The sequence below is a fragment of the Lissotriton vulgaris genome, chromosome 11 (genome assembly GCF_964263255.1).
Source record: "Lissotriton vulgaris chromosome 11, aLisVul1.2, whole genome shotgun sequence".
NCBI classification, from domain to species: Eukaryota; Metazoa; Chordata; class Amphibia; order Caudata; family Salamandridae; genus Lissotriton; species Lissotriton vulgaris.
Window position 1 is genome coordinate 877,521,299 of NC_141699.1, and position 21,918 is coordinate 877,543,216.

Genomic DNA, 21,918 nt, shown 5'->3' on the forward strand with positions numbered 1-21,918 from the left:
CTTTTTACAGTGAGGAAATAATATTAAACAGTGTTTAGCAGACCAAGGGTCAGTGAGTGTGGGGGTGTAGTCAAAGGTGCAGCTGAAAACAAAGGGCCTTATCTATGAGGAATTGACATGAGGCAGCGCCGCAAGTCTTGTTGCTGCGTTGCCCTATGCCAATCTGAAAGGACAGGAATGCACCTTATTTATGAATTATGGTGATTTTAACTAATCGAATAAAGCTGGCTTTTGACTTTGACTTTGACTTTGAATTATGGTGGTTTCTTGTCCTTTCCCCCTGCGTTGGTGCACAAATTGTTGTCTAACGCCAATGTAGGCAGGATTGTTTTTGTGCAAGAAGTGGCACCTTCCTGCACAAAAACAATCCAGAGAGGGATTTTCCTCTTTCTATGTGTGCTGCAGAATGAAGTACACATGAAAATAGAAAATTACCTGGAGAAATGAACAATTTCTTCTCATTTCCCCTGCTATGAGGAGGAGTAAGGTATTGCCCCTGACCCAGATTGACATGGTTTTGTAAATCTGGGGCAGCGTCAAAATCCATAGGTGTTTCGTGGGAACACCCCTCGAAATCTCCATGTAACGCCTACTTGACATACAGTAAAACAACGCAGAGAGTTGCACTTCGTTGTCTTCCTCCATATTTTTGAGGCCTTGTAAAGCCACACAGAGTGACTTTGTGTTGCCTCATAGATATAATTGAGACGCTTGTGCCGCCGGAGCTTCAAAAAAAGTGACTCTGGTTGCGCAAGCCTATCATAAATCAGCCCCCAAATATTTTGTTAGTTCCTTAGGTCTTTCACCATCAGATAGCTACATATAAAATAATGGGTAGCTTAATTGAAAAATACATTTTAACCCCTCCCATGCTCATGACGAGCTCAGCTCGTCATGAGCCGTGGTGGCCATGTGCTCATGATGAGCTGAGCTCATCATAACGGCCGTAACGCTCGCACGCTGGGCTAATTCCCCCGCTGTGCTGAACGTTCTACAAAAACGGGTGTGGCCGTGACGAGCTCGGCTCGTCATGAGCACATGGCCACCGTGGCTCATGACGAGCTGAGCTCGTCATGAGCACCGGGGCGCTGTGCGCGCCCCCAGCACAGCGGGGGAATTAGCCCCACAGGCAAGGGGTTAAAAAGTTGTTTCTCAAGGGAAATGCACTGTAGTACATTATGAAACCTCTATTAGTTAATGCACTGAAGAGGTCTGTGTATAACCAGAGAGCCACAAAATTTTATTTGGTTGGCGCAGTGGAGAATAGTGACTTGTGCATTTTTAGTGCTACGAGGTCCCAGCCTTTGACAGAAAGAACTTTGAATGTGTAAGGCATTAGTTTATGCTTGCATTTTAGGATAAAATGGAGCTTCCAAAATGTAGATTTTAGTAACACATGACCGTAAGTAATGCATTTTTTCTTTTTTGTCTAACTGTCCCTTCAACACCTCCTCAGGGATATTAAGCGCTATGTAAATACAATTACGATTAAAAGCATGTATTTCACAGTCCAGTTGTAAAACTCTTGGTACTACCACTAAAAAAAACAATTCTTTGCCATCACAATGCTTGAAGTGAATCGAGCAATTAAAGCTCGAACTGCTCCCAAGCACCTTTTAAATTTGCAGATTAACAAATAGTGAAGGTTTGCATTTTATTCAGGAAAGTAAGCACCCTGGCACAAGGACTGTTTACCTGTCTGCCAGGCCTCTTCATTTCACAGCACAGAAGCCTCCATTAACTTGAGAAGAAGCATTTTAAAGATCAGAGTCAAGCGTCCCAGATAGTGAGCACACATTCTGGATTCCAGGCAGAAAAAAGGCCTGAAAATGCGCGACCCCCTTCCCAAGACTCTACGGCCCCCCTGGGGATCGCGCCCCATAGTTTGAATACCTCTTCTCTAAAGTTTTATACTGTGTAAGTCTGGGATTCGGCTCTAGTGAATTCATTCGATTTCTCAAATTCTGCAACATCCTTATATTAAACGTACCATACTGTGGAAAAGCTATAACACCATCATCCTTTGTATATTCCATCCAATTCTCTAACCACATACACGCATGGTATCCTCGTTCTAACATCATAAACGCAGGAGGCTTTCTTGGAGGTGGAATGGAAATTCTCTTTCTAGTCACAGTTAGTTTATCCTTTTTAAAGAAATTCTGTATTTTCTTATGCAGCTTGATTTTTCTGACTTTCTATGCTAATATATCCCAGCAAAACAAACAAGGAAACCTTTCCTTAATTCTTTTTATTCTACTTGTCAGTTCTCGTCCAATACCAGCGCAACTCACCCCAACCATCTTATCTTGGCTCTCTAAGTATCTGCTATCTCAACCAATACCAGCGCGGCTCACACCAACCAACCAATCAGAGCTTAGTACACTCCCGCTACCTGACCATTGCCAGCGCAGCCTTTTCTGACGTCAGTATCACTCCTGCTACTGACCCTCCCTATACAAAATAATACGGCAATATTTTTCTGAAGTTTTCTTAATCATAATTTCTGTTAGTAACGACACAAAACAATGCTACCTTGTCTGTTCCACTAAATAAAGAGATAGTTTTCACTTTTCAAAGAGAAATTCCTTTTCTTCAAGTAAAACAATGGCCAGGGCTATTTTACCTTTCAAAAAGCTACAGGTGGACTTAGTACTCCTCAAGGGATAAGGCCAAAGTTTCACAAGAGGACTTTTTGGTGTGAAAATAGGTCTTGGTACTCTCTTGGGGATACGGCCAGAGTTTCGGAAGTAGACCCATCGCTATTTCAATCACTCTACTTTTACACGAAATAGTCCATAATTTGACCCCTACAGCCCTCCGTAGCTTTGGCATTAATACAACAGACAAAGTACTCTTCTTCTGCCTATTTCAGGCTAATTTCCATTCCCAGGATTCCTCAGGTAGCTCCGTACCTGAACTTCCAGACAACATAGAACACAACACTAACGCTTCATGATAAGAACATATATTCAATAATCATTACCAAACTAATCAATAATGAAACCATCCTCTGCTACCAGAAAACTGATCGAGCGCGACACCTAATCAGGGATCAATACTCGATAACACACCAATGGCCCATACACATTCCCCCAAATCGCTGATGCGCTGGGGGTCAAGTTTCAATGACGTAAAGTTTATCTTTCACAGAGTATAACATTTCTAGGTACATAACTAAACCTATACATCAACTTTCTTTCCTCTCAGACCAATCAGTTGAATAGTTGTTGGTAATGATGGCACGTTATATAACTAGCTATCTAGTCAGCTAAATAATCACAGACTCTCTGTAAGATTAATAAAGCTTTATCTCATATTCAATAAAATATATTATGCCCATCCGCATACAGGCACAGTGCAAACAGTGAAATTCACAAGAGAGAGAGAACAACATCAGCATATGCAAACAGTGTCAGTTTCATCATCAATTCAATAGTGCGCATAAAGGAGTAGATAGATTAAGAGACATCAGTTTCAGCAAAATAATGCGAAACAATATAATTATCGAAGTGGATAGATGAAGAGACATAAGTTTCAGACACTAAAATACATTTGCAAATAATTATGCATTGTACGAGTCACAATAATACAAACCCAAAGGATCTGTGAAATACCACCCCCTTGGCCGAGGAGCAGGTGGGGGTCCCCTGAACTAGAGTCAGGGAACAAAGATTCAGGACCCAGAAGCGGGACAAGGATAGGAACAGCTAGACCTCTCTGCAAACCGACGAACAACTACGCATGCCCCCTCTCGAACAGGTATCTGGAAAGACGTGCTCAGGCTAAGGCTAAACCACACCCCTAAAGGCACCCCAGTTATACCCTAACCCCTACATGTCCGTCCCACATCAGTTGAAACTTTTTGCCGAAACTCAACAGTTCATTGGTGGATTTAGGAGGTGGTCTGACACACCACCAAATTCCTATTCATCATTTGTATAACCCATTGTATAACATCCATTCCCATTATATCAATTCTGACTCTATCCTTTATTACAATATCTGTTACGTTCACATATATTCTCATTGGGCTTCTTTCACTATGTCCGCGGAAGTGGTCTTGGATCCCACGGCTAGTCTCATTTCTTGGCAGGTAAATAATACACTCTGTGCAGTACAGCCTTGAACCTGTTCCCTTTCTCTGCAGTGCTCAGCACTTCTGTCTGTTTAGGTCATGTGTTCACTTTCGCTCATTCTTCCAACCGCTCCTCTATCCGACTAACTTAAGAATAATGGTGGCTCATTTTGGCTCACTAATGGCAAAGAAACAAACATTCATTAATTATGCAGAAATGCACTTTTCACTCTTTTACCACCCACCTTTGCACTATTCCCTGCTATTGTTTTCCTAGCGGAAGCTAAAGCAGAAACCGGCATTATTCGTTATTTTTAAAGAAAAATGCGAAAAGATGTAAATTAGCGGCCTAGTCATGCACTATTTCTTGTTCCTTTAAAAACACAACGTAAATATGGTTTTCATTTTCATGTAATATTCTCACGTTAGTGCATGCATGCGCAAAAGCAATTTCCCTCATGTTCATGTAAGGTGCATATTAATCTTCACAGCAAACTGTTAGTATGTATTATGAGGGTGTCAATTCGAGCAAGTTTCTTTTAGAGAAAACCTGCTCCATCAATTGTATATAGCTATTGCTGAATTTTCTTGCTGTAAATAATAGGTGTTAATTGAATATGTGTAACTCCTGTTCTCTTCTTTGTTTTCAGTCTGTAAAAAGGTGCCCCACCCCTGCACGCGGCTGTACTCTGAGACCAAATCCTTTCCTTTCTGGGAAGGGACAGTGTGCCACTACCTGTAAGTATCAGAGTTGCTCTACACAAAATGTTGTGGGGGACGATCTACAGCCCAATTCGTGCCCAAATTGCCCTTCTGAAGGGTTACTCCTTCCCTCGCTCTTTGCTGGAAGACTCCATAAAATAGGATCATCTATGCATCTCAACACCTACCCCGGAGTAATACATGCTTCAAGCAATATGTTTCTCTGGGGTAATCCTTTCATCCTTACTCCTGGAGGCAGTGCCCTATGTGGGCTAGTTCCCTGTCACTAGAGTTCTGCAGTCCAGGAGTAAGTTATAGATGATGTCAAATAACTTGTATTGTTCTGCCTAGAAGAATCTCCTACATCACTGCTCCTACGAGGTTGTATTGTACACCTCACTGCTACAAAGGTTGTTTTTTTGGAGTGTTTTATACTATAGAAATATTCTGGGATAAAAACATCCTGACTGACTTGGACATGTGCCTATTTTCATAAATAAAACAGAGGTATGTTTTCTCTCTAGCGAAGCATAGATATCTAGTGATAAATAGGATAAGAGTAACATATTTAATCTAGATAAATAGATGTTTATAATGATGACTAAAACAAAAGCGCATAGCCTCTTAGACAAGTGCATATTTCCCGCTATGCGGAAATGAGCCTGCTGTGGACATACTCTATTCTAGAATTTTCCCTGCAGCTACTTCACCGTAATGGATATCCATGCCGGCGGCTCACAGTAATAGCTCCAACCTATTGCTTTGCAGAATACTGATGGGCAGTGGATGAAACCTAGACTTAATTTATTGAGAACTGTGATATTGTGTATTCCAAAAGACATGGCGAATAACTCAGCAAAATAAAAGAAAATGAAGACACCCTCTCAAAACGACTTTTTGTGTGAAAACGTGTCAGACTAAATCACATGGTAATCGAAATTTCAGTAGCAAGCGATAAAATGATATCAGTGAAACCTGCAAATTGTGTTTTACGCTCGCTCAAAATATAAAATTGCAAGCAGAATTCCTCAGGGAAAGGATCGCCATAACGCAATTAGACTTCTCTGAGGGGAAGAAGGTAGCTGGGAGCGAAAAAGATAAGGATTTGATTACCAAACTAGAAATGTAAGGGGGTGTTTGTAAGCATAGGTGGGCCAAGACCTCAACAATGGAAACCAGGACTCGTGAAAGGATGAGGCCTTAGGTATGCCAGACTCGATTTTCTATGTGGTCGTGTCTAACCAGCAGGGAATATGACATTAGTAGTCTTCTCTTCTCTGATATTTTCTCTGACCAACTTCTGCGAACCCCTATTGGAAATCACTGAAAGGTTTAGCATTTATAAAGAGAAGTGATGGAAAGTAAGTTAAACAGGATATATGGGGTGGGAAAAGGCCATTCTCCACTAGATTTTGCTCTCAAGAGCAAACATTGGTGTTCATGCCACCACCAAACTATTCGCCAGCAGTGAAGTGGGAAGAGTTCGAAGCCAGTAGAAGAAAAGATACATTATGACAGTTACTCAGTTCAAATGTATATCTCACAAAGATGCAATGCCACGTATGTTAGCTTCTGTAAGGCATTGATACATATAGCAAAATCATGTGTCTGTGCACTCAAACACCAAAGGTAAAAAAAAAGGCAGAGGTTATTTTAGTTATGAGTGCAAGTTTTTGTGTGTGTAGTTTCTTGAACATCAAAGTTGATGTGGTATCCTCTAGCCTAAGGGAATAGTAGAAAATGTTGAAGAACGAAAAGGGTTTTTGGAATATAAAAATGAACACCAAAGCCATTACTCCATAATCCTTTGAAGTCCTTTACTAGCTTCCTTCCCTGCTGGAAATGACATCACTGCATTTCCCAGCATCCATCCCTATAAGGAATTACATCACTGGTTTCCTTCCAAAGCCATCTGAAAAAGGAGACAAGAATACACAAAAACAAGCAGTCTTCAGTATAGGGAGTGACATCACTTGTGTTCCACTGAAACATCTATAAAAGAGGAAACCAGACAAGGGTCCTCGGTATCTGACATCTATGAATACAGCAGGTGACATCACTGCATTTCAAACAATCTGCAATATTGCTGTATTTCCCAGCATTCATTGCTACAGAAAGTGACTACTGCTTCACAGAATAAGCCTCTTTAAGTGATGAAGCCAAAATAGAGGACCTAATTCTCTGGCATCCAGCTCAGAAGGAACTGTCATCACTGCATTTCCCGATATCCACCATTGCAGGAAGTGACTTTACTGGTTTCCTGCAAAAAGTTTAAAAGACAAAGCCAGAGAAGCAAACCTCTTTGCACAGCATCTACCTCTATAGGAAGTTACATCCTTTCATTTCCCAATATCCTCTCTACAGGAAATGACATCACTAGTTCCCACATGAAACCCCTTGAGTCCCCTCATCCTTCATTTACTTCATCATGGCACCCATCACCCACGCGTTGCCAGCTAACACCAAACACAGACAAGGGTGTCACCTTTTTGAGAGTGTTTGAGAGTGTTACAGCCAGAAAGGGTCCTAGGCCAGAACCCCTGCAACACCCTGGAACAAAAGCTAGAACCTAACACTCTATCAGGTGTCTCATTCAGCACCCGTCAGCCACTGCCTATACCCCAAAATTGCACCCAGACCACAAAAACTCTCACAATGCATTCTCACAATACATCGATACTACCTCATTCATACGTACGACACACCATCAAACCCACACTAGCTTATTCATGGTATCGCAACCTCTGCAGTCTGTCATGTTCCAAGCATCATAAACCTCATCAGTAATGAAGGATTTTTCACACTTGCCACATAATCCATCATCTGCTGCAGAATCTGCAGATTTTAACAAACCAAAAATTGTTTCTAGCTCAGACGGATCAAAAGTTACTAAAAACGTTGTGATATGTGTTCACACGTGTTGGAAAACACATTGCACAGGTTAACTGCTCATTTTCAGTTGGATATTTATGTATATGGTTGTTAGCTTGTTATTAATGAGGTGAAATCCTTGCCCAGACAGTATAACTATGTATAACTTTTTTTTAAAAATGAAGTCTTTCTATCATTATGCTGCATCATTTTTCTTTCTTTGCCGCATAATTTAATCAACCCTACTGCATAATTTGGTGCTCCCCTGCTGCATAATTCCAGTAGCCCTGCCTATCACACACTTTCATCACAGAGACATGGCTTAGCCTTACATTCGAGGTTGGAGCTATGACCGCAAGGGGCATTCAAAAGGGCAGTTACATAGCAACATTTAAAGGGACTCCTTCAAGGTACAAGAAGGAGGCCCCTTGCCATACTCACACCATGGCATTTAACACTCATTCTTTAGAAGTACTTTACCTGTGTTGTCCACTTCACAAAATCAGCTGGGGTCTCAATAAAAGTTAATGTAAAAAATAAATTGACCATGTAGGATCAATATATTTTCCAGTCAGTTACAGCAAGGAATATTTAAAACACAGTTGGGTAGTTGTTATATAAAAATGGCCTCTCCCATCCCATATACCTAAATAAATGCAGCTCAGAAGTGCCACTAGTGGTAATTTTTTTAAGTGATGTGCAGATGCAAACTAAATCCATCTACTTAATGGTGAAAACTAATGACCTCATCGAGAGATTAGCGTTAACAGGATATACGTCAAATATTGACCTGTGTCCTATTCAGAACCTTTGCAAAGTGCAGTAATGTGACTTTCCCAAGTTTCACCACAAACTCCAGCATTACCCTTGGTGTGAACCGCGCTCATGGGGGAATGGTGTCAGAGGGGCAGCCTTATTTGGTGTGCCTCTTGACACCATTCCTGCTGGTGCCTGTTCGGTCTGTATCTTCCATGAAAAAGCACAGAACTATCCCACATAGGCTTAGGGAAAACTCCTAACACATGTTCCTGGATATTATGTAGTTGTTTTCTGAAGTATTCCATGAAAATGTAAGTTACGGCAGGTCCATCATGCAAGCATGGCTTGGTGGACCTGGAGTTACTGTATTTTTTTAATGGGATGCTGATCCCACCATGGTGGTAGAAGCAGCTTCAGGGAAAACAGGTTGGCAGAAATGCAGTAAAGTTCAAATATATTGGGATGATTACGTTATGGTTGTGAATTCTGTGTTTCTATGAGTTCAACCCTATGATGTCTGCACCACCATATCCTAAATGATGCGCTCTACATTCACCCTGGTGAATAAAACGTATTTCTTTCTATGGGGCTCTGTGCTTATAAAACAACCGTACACCTGACATGGTGCCACGAAGTGAATTGCTAAACTGATATAAATAAGATATGACCTAGTTAATAAGTTACAGATTCGACACCTAGGAGAAATGCTGCTCCTTCACCATGTTGTGCGTTCATGGGCATGTGCTTATGTCTCCTTGCAGCTTTGTTTTCTTAGCAATTCACTAATTGTGTGTCAGTAGTGAATTGGAAGCTATGTAGTTATTAAACAGTTTTATAAAGCCCATTGGTACCAAGAGATATAGATGGGCTTTACATAGTAACAGCAACAGAAATGCAAAGGTCTTACAATGAACTTGGAGTGGAACCAACACTAGGACGAATTGGTTACATTAGATGTCTGACAGAAAAAATGTAATCGCAATAGCAAGTGACTTATTATCTGTACCCTGGTTGCTTATTGCCTCAGGTTAATTTCATCCATCACCTTTAGTTCTTCTCAGTGGGCTATCTATTATGCTAGTGCCAGCTTAGGGTACCGGGGCTAGTGATGGTCACAAATCAATATATGTCATTTCTTGTGTAATTTGCAAAATACATCATGGACCCTAACAAAGATAAATATCCTGACAAAGTTTTCAAGGCTTGCTCTATTGTCTTAAACACACACACGTGCACTGGTCCTCTTGCCAACATGGCATCAGAAGCTCCGCCCTATTTGCAGCAGATGTCACGCATGAAGATACCAAAAACATTTTAGAGGAATTTGCCCCTGTATTGTCAGTAGAATCACCTCAGGTGAATATACTTGCTGTACAGGTGGGAAAGTCTAAATTAGGCATGCTGACGAAGGCACAGCCACTTGCCATGCAGCCTACACAAAATTAAATCAGGGCAAGAAAGTCTGAAATCAAATCCACAGTAAGATAGTGTGGCTTATTCCGAGCCCTGATGACTTGATCACTTTTCCAAAGGTAACAGATTAACCTGACTGCAAAGTTTTGGATCCCCTTTCATTTTCCAGCATATTATGTAGAGTGGCCCAGGTAAAAATAGATTAGCATCATCCAGTTATGAAAATACACATTCATTGACTAGTAGCACATTTAAATCAGTTGGACGTAGTGGTAAGAAGACAGCTCAAGGAAACGAAATTGTTCTGACTAGAGATATTTATCCAGATAGAAATTAAACTTCTTCGTTTAGTAGATCACGTAGGAGAAGTATGGAGTGACAATGACTGAAAGTGGCAGTAGCTGTTGATTTTCTTATTTGTCATGTTCAAAATTTTGGTCTTGTTCGAGTTCACCTTGAGATACTTTTGATCCATCCATGATTGGATGCAGACACCCATTTTGAAAAAGAGGAAATGCTGTTGCTCACATTTTATCTGAAACTATATGAACTGCGATGTTTTGTTGGCATCAGGACATGTACATTTCACGGTAAACAACATTTACCACAACTTTTTGCCCGCAGGGAATCACAACGCGGTCATTACAATGACTGCATTGTGATTCCGCATACCATTACTCCGCAAGTTAGAACAACGATTTGCGGGGGAGGTGTTGGATTTAAAATCCAACACTTTCCCTAGTGTCCGCACAGACTGGAGTTGGAATAGTAAATTATACTATTCTAACATCCAGCGCCCCCACGCCGCAAGTCGTTGTTCCGACTTGCGGACTAATGGTATGCTAAATCACAACGCAGTTGTTGTAACAACTGCGTTGTGATTCCCTGCGGGGAAAAAAAATGTGGGATAACGTCATACATTCACATTTCACAACAAGGTGGATAGGGAAAAGCCAGGAAATACAACGAGAAGTGGATATGAGAAATATACAAGAGACATACCTAAAACAGGATATATATAAAGCCTGTGACTGATTGGTAAGGAAAGAGCTAAACCTGTTCATAGCTTTCTCTGTCACTGCTAGCCTTGGTCAGGATAGAGAGGTTGATTGTGTGAAGGGTATTGAATAGGTTCAGTTTAACTGGAATTGCTTCTTTACTGGAGTCTAAGATGAAACAAAGGCTTTGCAGAGAGAGACAAACTATGACATTTGTGTTCCTCCAGTGACTTGGAAATAAGAGACGTCATGAAGACTGTTAGACCTGTCATCCTCAGGATGGTCTTCCCCCAAAGCTTTTGCCTGATTACCTCCTCTTTTTGCTGTATCTATTTGTTTTTTTTTTTACAACTGCTGAGCAGTGCTAAATGAATCTGTTTCTCCCCTAAACATGGCGACATTGGTGTATACACAATTGGCATATTACTTGTAGGTCCCTTATGACGTGATATACCATATACCCAAGACCTGTAACCTAAATGCTGCTAGTGGGCCTGCAGCACTGATTGAGCTACCCACACAAGTAGCCTTTCAAACCTGTCTCAGGCCTGCCGTTGCAGGGCCTGTGTGGGCAGTTAACTGTCACTTGGACTTGGCATGTAAAACTACTTTCCAAGCCTTAAACTCACCTTTTATCACACATATATCATCACTAAAGTAGGCCCTATGTAGCCACATGGCAGGGTGTTGTGTAAGTAAAAGGTAGGACATGGACTGTTAGGCTTTGCAAGTCCTGGCAGTTACAAATACCTACATTTGTTTTCATCTACTGTGGGGCCTACTCCTCTCATAGGCTAGCATTGGGAATTCCTTAATACACTGTTAAGCTGTAATTCAAAGGGAGTAGCTCAATGATGTTTCATATCTTTGAAATAGTAATGATGCATTCTCTTTACTTGTAAAGTTGGATTTAATATTACAATTTTTAAAATGCCACTTTTAGAAAGTGTACATTTCTCTGCTCTTACTGTTCTGTGTGCCTTGCAGCCTGTCCCCAATACATGTCTGCTGTGGATGACAGCTACACTTTGTGCATTCCTCAAACAAAGGAGGGCTAGGTGTGACAGAGAACTCATCTGCATTCCGATAGCTCTTCCTGGGCAGGAGGAGGGGCTGACACTTACATGTGAATAGGCAGTGTCTTGTTTCCCATACAAAGGGCTGATTAGCCCCTACTGATAGTCTGGCGACAAAGGCTGGGAAGAAAGGACCTGTGTGCACTTCAAAGATATTTCTTTGAAGTCATGCCCACTTCAAAGGCACAACTGGGTAATAATAATAATAATAAAGCCATTTGTTGAGTGCGAACAGCTAACTCCAGCAGAGGTGTCCCAGCGCTATAGAAACAATCAGCAGCGAGTGACCAGGCAATGTCATGTCGGGTCCAGAGAGCGATTTAAACTGAGCTGAAAAGCCATGTTTTTACAGCTTTCCTGAATAGTGATTCAGACTTAATCAGCCGTATGCAGTTGGGCAAATAATTCCAAAGCTTGGACACCCGACTGTAAAGGATCCGCCGCCGAGTCGGGCTTTCTTAACTCGCGAAATACAAAGCACATTTTGAGACTAAGACCTCAAACTGCAATTTCTCTCTGTAGATAAAAAAACGTTGTCTCAGATAGCTGGGACGCCTCCCGTGAACCTACCGAAAAGCTAAACGTTAGGGCTTTGAATTAAATTCTTTTTTTCACTGGAAGCCAGTGCAGCTCTTTGATGTGCAGAGAGATATGGTGACGAAATGGAAGGCGTCTAATCAATCTTGCAGCTGCGTTCTGTATCATCTGTAGTTTTTTGATTAGATACGCTGGCAAACCCTGGTACAGGCCATTGGCATAGTGCAGCCTGGGTGTCACCATGGCATGAACTATAACCCGGCGGAAGTCTTCTGGCAGCAAATGTAGAACTTTTTGCACGTGTCTCAGCTTGCTGAAATAGGCAGCTGTTATGTGCTGTATCTGCGCCATTTTACACCCACATTTTTTACTATGCCTGCTGGAATGGGCGGTGTACCCATCTCCATTGGCCACGACAGATCTGTTATAGGTGGTAGGATCTTGCCGAAGAATAGTACCTCCGTTTTCTCAGCATTGAGTTTAAGTTGGTTATTATTCATCCACAGAGCTATGCCCTTCAGGCAGCCTTTAAAATGTTTTAAAGAATCCACTGTCTGATCTTTAGTATTAAATCTCTTTATTAACATGTCAGGATACATATATAGACAGCAATGGCCCCAACCCCATATTTATTTATAGAGTAGAAAGCTCAGACCATAAAACAAACAGAGCCAGGGTATGTTGTAGAGCCTATTGCAAAAACAGGAGCACTGTAGATGCCAACAGGTATTACCAATACCAAAAAAACCAAAAAACACCCAACACCCCCCCACGCTGCCCCAATCCCCCCCTCGACCCACCCACTACCCAAGTTCCAAGTCCACTATCCCCCTTCCTCAGAGGCTCTGCCCCCTCAACCCTTCCCCGACTGGTCCACGTCGGACAGACGCAATAATCGCAGATAGCGAGGACAAGTAACTTCTCGGAACTCCGAGGCTAGCAAGGAGAAGAAGGGTTGCCACAGCTCAGAGTATTTAGCACCCTCTCCCGCCAATGTTAGGGAATGCTTCTCCATGCCCAACACATGCCATAAACGATGGAGCCAGCCCTGGAACGTGGTAGTGTGTGAAGTTCGCCAGTGCAACAGGACATTCTGGATCGCAGAACCCAAGGCAATATCTATTAGGCGGCCCCTACTGGAGCGCAGTGGATATGTGATGGGATCCGGTAACCCTAGCAGTACATAAGAGGGGAACCGTGGGATCTCAGTATCAAAATGGGCATCTACCTCATCCAGGATTTGTTTCCAGTACCCCTGAAGCCGATCACATTCCCAGAGCAGGTGGACCAATGTGCCCGTCTCCCCACACCCCCGCCAACATGTCACCTCCCTGGAGTGGTCAATCTCATGCAACCTCTCCGGCGTGTAATACCAAAAGGTTGCAACCTTAGTGAGTGTATCTGTAAGGCCCATGTGGTATGCGGAATGCCGAGCCCTGTAATAAATATCCTCCCATTCTTTATGGCTGAGGGTCCGTCCTAGCTCCCTCTCCCATTGTGCCTTCCCTGGACTATATATGTGCGTGTATTTAGCCTGTAGCATTCTATATAGGTCAGAGATAAGCTTTTTGTCGGACTTCCGTGTGATTAACCAGTATTCATAGGGCCACAGACGTCTGTCGGCCGAGAATCGCACCTGTCCGTTAAGCGCCCAATGTCGGGCCTGAAGATATCTGAGACGTTCCGCCTCAGGCAGACCATACACCTGTCGAAAATCTGCAAAGGATAACACACACCCCTCCGCATAGAGATGATACAAAGAGCGACACCCCGCTGGATGCCATTTTACAAAGGCCACAGTGTCTTACCCTGGTGTAAAATCGGGGTTATCCAGCAAAAGCGTGAGTGGCGACGGAAAAGAGGTGAACTCATGTTTGACACTAGTGCTATCCCACACTTCCATGGAGACCCTGGTAATGTACAAAGCGTACAGGTTGGGAGGTCTATGTTGTCGGCGGAGAAAGGAGATCTCTTGAAGCGGGCGACTCGCAACCGCTTGGTCTTGAAAAAGCCAATGCTTCCCCGACTTCCATCTGCTCCACTCTACGAGGAAGCACAGCTGAGCCGCTTGAAAATATAGAAGCAGGTCTGGGAAGCCAAGACCCCCCTTCTCGAGGGGAAGTGTCGCAAGTCTGAGCTTCATCCAAGGTTTTTTACCGTTCCAGATAAACTGGGCCAGTTCCGATTGAGTCTGGCGAATCCAGCCTCTCGGGGGCTGCAGCGGAATAGTGCGGAATAAGTAAAGAATCTGTGGAAGGATCGTCATCTTTACCGCCGCCACCTTCCACAGCCACGACAGAGGGAAGTGCCTCCATCTACCTAGCTCCCGCTTAATCTTCTGCTGCAACCGCGCGTAGTTAATCCGAACCGTTTCAGGGAGAGTAGCAGCAAACTGAATCTCCAGGTATGGGATTGCTTCAGTCGACCAATGGAAGGGAAAGGACTCCTGCAAAAATTTCCGCGTGGCCCCGGCCAAGGATAGGTCAAGGGCCACGGACTTGCTCATGTTGACCTTTAAGCCCGCTGCTCGCCCAAACTCCTCAAGGGATTCGAGGCATGCTGGCAAGGACTCCCTGCGCTGGGACAAGGACAGCAGCACGTCATCAGCATACAAAATTATAGTGTGTGTGTACCCACCAAATTTAATCCCCTGCACCTTCGGATCCAACCGCAGCCTCTGCGCCAGCGGCTCCATGTAGAGAGCAAAGAGTAGGGGCGACAACCGGCACCCCTGTCTCGTACCCTGTTCAATAGCAAACCGGGGAGAGGTACAGCCATTGACCCGGACCGTCGCGGTTGGGAACCTGTAGCATAATAAAAGTGCGGAATCTCTCCCTCATGCCCGCCTTCATTAGAACGTGTTCCAGATAAGGCCAGTGTACCCGATAGAAGGCCTTTTCGAGATCGATCGCCAGCTTCATGAATTCTCCGGTCGTACGTGTGGCTTTCTCTATCAAGTGCAGGGCCCTCTTAGTATTGTCAGCCATTTGGCATTCTGGGATGAACCCGGCTTGATCAATCAGACCACTCATAAATGGCGCAAGCCAAGCCGCTAGAATGCCTGTATAAAGCTTAAGGTCAACGTTAAGAAGTGAAATAGGACGGTACGCCCCGCATTGCGTTCTGTCTTTCCCTGGTTTAGGGATGACGGAAATAGTGGCGTCCAGTAGGTCTCTGGGGATCGCTCCCAGCTCCGAAAATGAGTTAAAAAGGGCTGTCAAAAGGGGGGGCCACTTGTGAACAAAATGTCCTATAAAGCTTGCTGGAAAACCGTCCGGCCCAGGCGCCTTAGCTATCTTAAGCCGAGAAATTGCTGCGATGACCTCTTCTGGCCTAATATCACGATCTAAAATGTCTGCCTGCTCTTTCGTAAGTGCGGGGAGGGGAATGGAAGTAGGAAAGTACTCCCCCATGCATTACTCAATGGAGGACCCAGCATAAAGGGCGTCATAAAAATCGCTAAAGGCGGAGGCTATAGCGGCATCCTCCGTGACTCGCCCTCCCCCCTGCGTGTGAATCTCCCGTACGGTATGACTTTGTCGCACCTCGCGCAGCCTATTACCTAGCAGGCGCCCACAGCGATCACTCCCAGTATAGAATGTATGTTTCAACCGCAAGCCAGCATACTCCGCCCGATCCGGGTCCAACGCCGCCAACTGGTGCCACATAGCCTTAAGTCGTTTCCAAACCCAGTGGTGGGCCCCGTCCGCTGGTGCATTTGCTCCAGCTCCCTCGTCTGTTGTGTAAGTTCCTCCCTTTTACACATGCGTTCGACATTGTCTGCCGCAGAAATCGCAATAAGCTCCCCCCGCAATACTGCCTTTAACGCTGCCCATTGTATCGCCAGTGTTGTGTCGGTGTTGCTATTGTGCTCAAGATAGTCAGATATGACCTCATGTAGACGTGTGACCACCTCCTTACGATGTATCAATGGTTCCCGCAGCCTCCAGCTCCGGGTCACATGCGAGACCGGTGGGAGGGAAAGCACAACTGTCACTGGTGCATGATCTGACAAAGATGCAGTGCCTATTTCCACCCCTGTCGTGAGTACCTGGAGTGATGTAGAGGCAAGTAGGTAATCCAAGCGAGCATATGTATTGTGTGCATTGGAGTTATAGGTATATTCCCTATTTCCAGGGTGGCAGCAGCGCCAGAGGTCCACTAAGCCCACCTCCCGCAAACGAGCCAACCCTTCTGGGGAGAGAGCTCCCGACTGGGAAGTACGTTGACAGGACCTATCCAGGGAGTTATCAAAAACTAAATTAAGGTCCCCACCCAACAGGACATGGCGATTTGTTGTATTGGATGCCCCGCTAAGTATAAGATGAAAGAATTTCTCCTGACCCTCATTAGGAGCGTATACCGAACCTATAGTAAACACTGAAGGGCCCAAGGAGAACCGATATGTCAACAGCCTCCCCCGTATCTCAGCCCCTTTTTGCAAGACCTTACTCCGAAATCGTTGGGCCACCAAAATCACGACACCTGCGGACTTCTTGGCAGCGGAGGAGAAAAATTGCGAGGGCTAACTACGAGACCTAAGGTGGTGGCTCTCTGCAATAGATGCGTCTCCTGTAAGAGGCAGATATCGGCCTGTGAATGCTCAAGCACAAGGACCGGCTTGCACTTCACCGGGTTATTTAACCCCCTGACATTCAAAGTAAGAATCTTAAGTTCAGTGCTAGGCATTACATATTAAATACCAGAAAGAGCCAGTAAGATCCTGCCAACTATGAAAGGGCAAATTGGGTAAGTCCCGGACCTTAAGGTCAAGTGTGGACAGTGCTCTGCGCCCTCCCAGTACAGCCCTGTGGACTTGGAACAAACTAACCCTCCCCCGACTACCCTACCCCAACAACAGCCCCCCCAAAAAAAACAGACGATACATGTCCAAATTGTCCTTCATCCTCGGATGACTGGAAATAAGGTATAGTGGGGTAACTCGTGGAACATACCATCACCTCATCCGTTCCCCCTCCCGCCGACGACCCCTACCATGAATCAAAGAAAGTGAGGCCAGCAACATTAAGTACTGCACAGGAATCAGCCAATCTGTGGAGGGACACTGTCTGAGGCAGCCGCCTCGACCGCGGCTCTCTGACCCTCTGCGATTGCATCCTGGTGCACGTTACTGGGGACTGACAGTAAATCCAATGAACCAATCAGGAACCCGTCCGCGCCTGGCCCGCGCCCAGCGCCAGACCCCCTGGCCCTCGTACCACCCACCTCTCCCGCATTACATACAACGCCACCACCCTCTTAGCCCTAAACCCCGGCCGTTCCCCCAACTGCATCCAAGCCGCTCCTGGACACACCCATGGACCCTTCTCTTGCAACTCCTGCAAGTTCGACGGCACCAAGAACAACTCCTCATCCACGAACACACAACAGATATCTGACACCAACCACCTACAATGCATCCTGCTCAACACCCGCTCGGTCCACAGGCACGCCATCGACCTCTGGAATCTACTAGACACCATCTCCCCGGACGTCGCCTTCCTAACAGAAACATGGATGAACGCCTCATCAGCCCCAGACATCCCCATTGCCATCCCGAAAGGCTACAAGATCATCCGTAAGGACCGCACCGACCAAACAGGAGGAGGCATCGCTATCGTCCATAAGAATTCCATCCGCATCTCAACCAGCTCAGACGTCAACCTTGCCAGCGCCGAACACCTTCACTTCCAGATCCACACCGACCCCAAGACCACACTCAGAGGCACCCTCCTCTACCGGCCTCCAGGACCCCGTGCACAATTCAGTGACGACATCACTGACTTTATCACCCCACACGCCCTCCCCTCCGAGGAATACATTCTATTGGGAGACCTCAACTTTCACCTGGAAAAGAGCAATGACAGCAACGCCACCACCCTTCTGGACAATCTCGCCAACCTCGGACTCAAACAACTTGTCACTACCCCCACCCACATTGCAGGTCACACACTCGACCCTATCTTCACCTCCAGCAAACATGTCTCATTCAGTCACACCACAGCTCTCCATTGGACGGACCACAGCTGCGTTCACTTTATCTACAATAAGACCACAAGCCACAACCATCCTCAACCTACTCTGCGAAGAAACTGGAACAAAATCACCATCGACCAGATCTCCTCATCGCTTCTTCAAAACCCCCCTGGCCACTCCTCAAACCCCGACCAAGCAGCCATTAACCTCACCCAATGGTTATCCAACAGCGCCGACATCCTAGCACCGTTGAAAAAACGTCAAATCAAACTAGGCAGCAAAAACGCCTCCTGGTTCAACGATGATCTTAAGAAATCGAAGAAACTCTGTCGCTCCCTCGAGAAGACCTGGAAAAAAGACCCAAACACCAACACCAGGGACGCCTTCAAAAACGCCACCCGCATACACCACCAACTAATCCGGTCTGCCAAGAAAGCCGCATTCAAAGACCGACTAGATAACAACACCCACAACAGCAAGGAATTATTCAACATAGTCAAAGAATTTACCAACCCATCAGCCAACTCAAACGACATCACCCCCTCTCAAGCCCTCTGCGACTCCCTAGCTTCATTCTTCCACAACAAAATCGCAGACATCCACAACAGCTTCGACAACCGGCCCGTGACCATCCAACCCTACCTTCTGCCGTACCCTCACCCCCCTTGAACATCCTTAATGACTGGAACCCAATCTCCACCGAGGACACCATCCGCCTGATGAACTCCATCCACTCAGGATCCCCCAGAGACCAATGCCCTCACCACATCTTCAACAAAGCAGACTCCATCATAGCACCACACCTCCGAGACGTCATCAACTGCTCCCTCAACTCCGCCACCTTCCCGGAAAGCTGGAAACACGCAGAACTCAGCGCCCTTCTGAAAAAACCCACAGCTGACCCCACCGAACTCAAAAACTACCGCCCCATCTCGCTCCTTCCATTCCCGGCCAAAGTCATCGAGAAAGCTGTCAACAACCAGCTTGTCGCCTTCCTCGAAACCAACAAATCCCTCGACTCCTCACAGTCCGGCTTCCGAGCCAAACACAGCACTGAGACCGCCCTCATCGCAGCAACAGACGACATTCGAACTCTACTGGACAATGGAGACACAGTCGCCCTCATCCTCCTCGACCTCTCCGCAGCCTTCGACACAGTCTGTCATAGCACCCTCTTACAGCGCCTCAGAAACATCGGAATCCAAGGAAAAGCACTGGAATGGATCACCTCGTTCCTCACCGGAAGAACCCAGAGAGTCCGCCTCCCACCATTCAAGTCAGAGGCCACTGAAGTCATCTGCGGCGTACCACAAGGATCTTCACTCAGCCCCACCCTCTTCAACGCGTACATGAGCCCCCTCGCGACCATCGCACGCCAACACAACCTCAACATCATCTTCTACGCTGATGACACTCAACTGATCCTATCACTCACCAGAGACCCTAACACTGCCAAAACCAACCTACATGAAGGAATGAAAGAAGTAGCCGAGTGGATGAAGCACAGCCGTCTGAAACTGAACTCAGACAAAACAGAAGTCCTTATCTTAGGTACCTCCCCCTCCGCCTGGGATGACTCTTGGTGGCCAGAGGCCCTTGGAAAAGCACCCATCCCGACGGACCACGCACGGAACCTGGGCGTCATCCTGGATTCATCACTCTCTATGAACAGACAAGTCAACGCCGTTTCATCATCTTGCTTCAACATTCTTCGCATGCTCAAAAAAACATTTAGCTGGATCCCCACCGAAACTAGAAAAACGGTCACCCACGCACTGGTCACGAGACGCCTGGACTACGGAAACACCCTATACGCCGGTACCACCGCAAAACTCCAGAAAAAACTCCAACGCATCCAGAACGCTTCAGCCAGACTCATACTAGACATCCCGCGCAAAGACCACATCTCTGGTCACCTGAAAAACCTCCACTAGCTCCCCGTCAATAAGAGGATTACTTTCCGCCTCCTAACCCACGCACACAAAGCACTTTACGAACTTGGACCCGAATGCCTCAACACACGACTTTCCTTCTACACCCCCTCCCGCCAGCTACGATCCTCCAACCAAGCCCTTGCTACTGTACCTCGCATCAACAAAACCACCATGGGAGGTAGATCCTTCTCCTACCTGGCAGCTAAAACCTGGAACTCACTTCCCACTCACCTTCGCCTCACTCAGAACCACCTAGCATTCAGAAAGCAACTTAAAACTTGGATATTCGACAAGTAATTCCCCACCCTTCTTCAAGCGCCTTGAGACCCTCTGGGTATGTAGCGCGCTATATACATTTTTTGACTTGACTTGACTTGACAGTTACACTTTACATAGGGAGAGCATATGCACTTTAGCACTGGTCAGCAGTGGTAAAGTGCCCAGAGTCCTAAACCAACAAAAACAGGTCAGAGGCAATATAGGAGGAAAAAGGCAAAAAGTTTAGGGATGACCCAGCAGGAAGGGCCAAGTCCAACACTGCTGCCGAGGGTTTCTTCACCCACCGTCTTCGACCTTGCATCCGCCATCTGGGCTTGGAGTCTTCCTTATCAGCCACCTGACTCGCAGCTTCTTGGTCCTCCGCAGGTTGCTCAATGCCCAGCAGTCGGCACGCCTCGGAGACAACACGTAACTGATGCAGTTTGTTCTCCAATTTAAAGACCAAGCGGTATGGGTGGCCCCAACTACAAGGAAATTTCTGCTGCTGTAGATGGGCCGTTACAGGCTGTAAAAGCCTGCGTTTTTGTAGAGTGAGCGCTGAAAGATCTTGGAAGAGGACCGGTGATTGCCCCTGAAACGACACTGGATGTGCCTGCCTGGCCCTCTGCAGAATCTCCTCCTTTGTGCGAAAGTCTTGTACACAGACCAGTATGTTTGGGGAAGGTGCCGTGACCCCATGCACAGCCCCGACTCGATGCGCTCTGTCCAGACGCAATTCCGATTCCAACGGGCACCCTAAGATGTGGTTGATGAGCTCTCTGGCATAGTGAAACAGGTCCCTCGTTTCTTCATTGAGCGGCACATTACGAATCCTTATGTTATGCCGCCACGAGCGATTCTCAAGATCCTCCAGGGGCGTCGGAAGATCCACCTGCTGGTCATGGAGCCGGACGACTTCTTGTTGCAAAGCTGCAAGTTCAGTGTCTGTGTTGTCACTCTTGGTCTCAAGCTCTGCTACCCTCTCTCCGATACCGTCCACATCCTTGCGAACCTCCCAAAGCTCACTCGCGAATTCCGTTTTCAGCGTGTGGATATCATCTCTCAGGGACGTGAACAGGGATTCCAAGAAGGCCTTAGTGATGGGCTCCGAGTCCGAGGCCTGCTCCGACGGTACCTGTTTCGCAGCCGACGTCATGACGTCCCGCTTCTGGCTCTCCTGGACCCTGGCAAAGAGATCTTTCACCGATTTGTCCCTGCGTCCTCTGGAAGTGGTCATCGCCCACCCCCGACTTTGCCGCTCTCCTCAGACGAGGCCTTTGTGTGATATGTAGCCAGGCAGCAGGTCTGCCAACCTC

General features: G+C 45.9%; 1 protein-coding gene across 1 annotated transcript in view; it reads left to right on the plus strand.

The window, feature by feature from the left end:
• Positions 1-21,918, plus strand: part of SNED1 (sushi, nidogen and EGF like domains 1) — a 2,960,801-nt gene that overhangs the window by 2,755,315 nt on the left and 183,568 nt on the right. Inside the window, exon 29 of the mRNA XM_086944023.1 lies at positions 4,729-4,816. Coding sequence (XP_086800149.1) covers positions 4,729-4,816 — 88 coding nt within the window. The remainder of the gene's footprint in view (positions 1-4,728; positions 4,817-21,918) is intronic.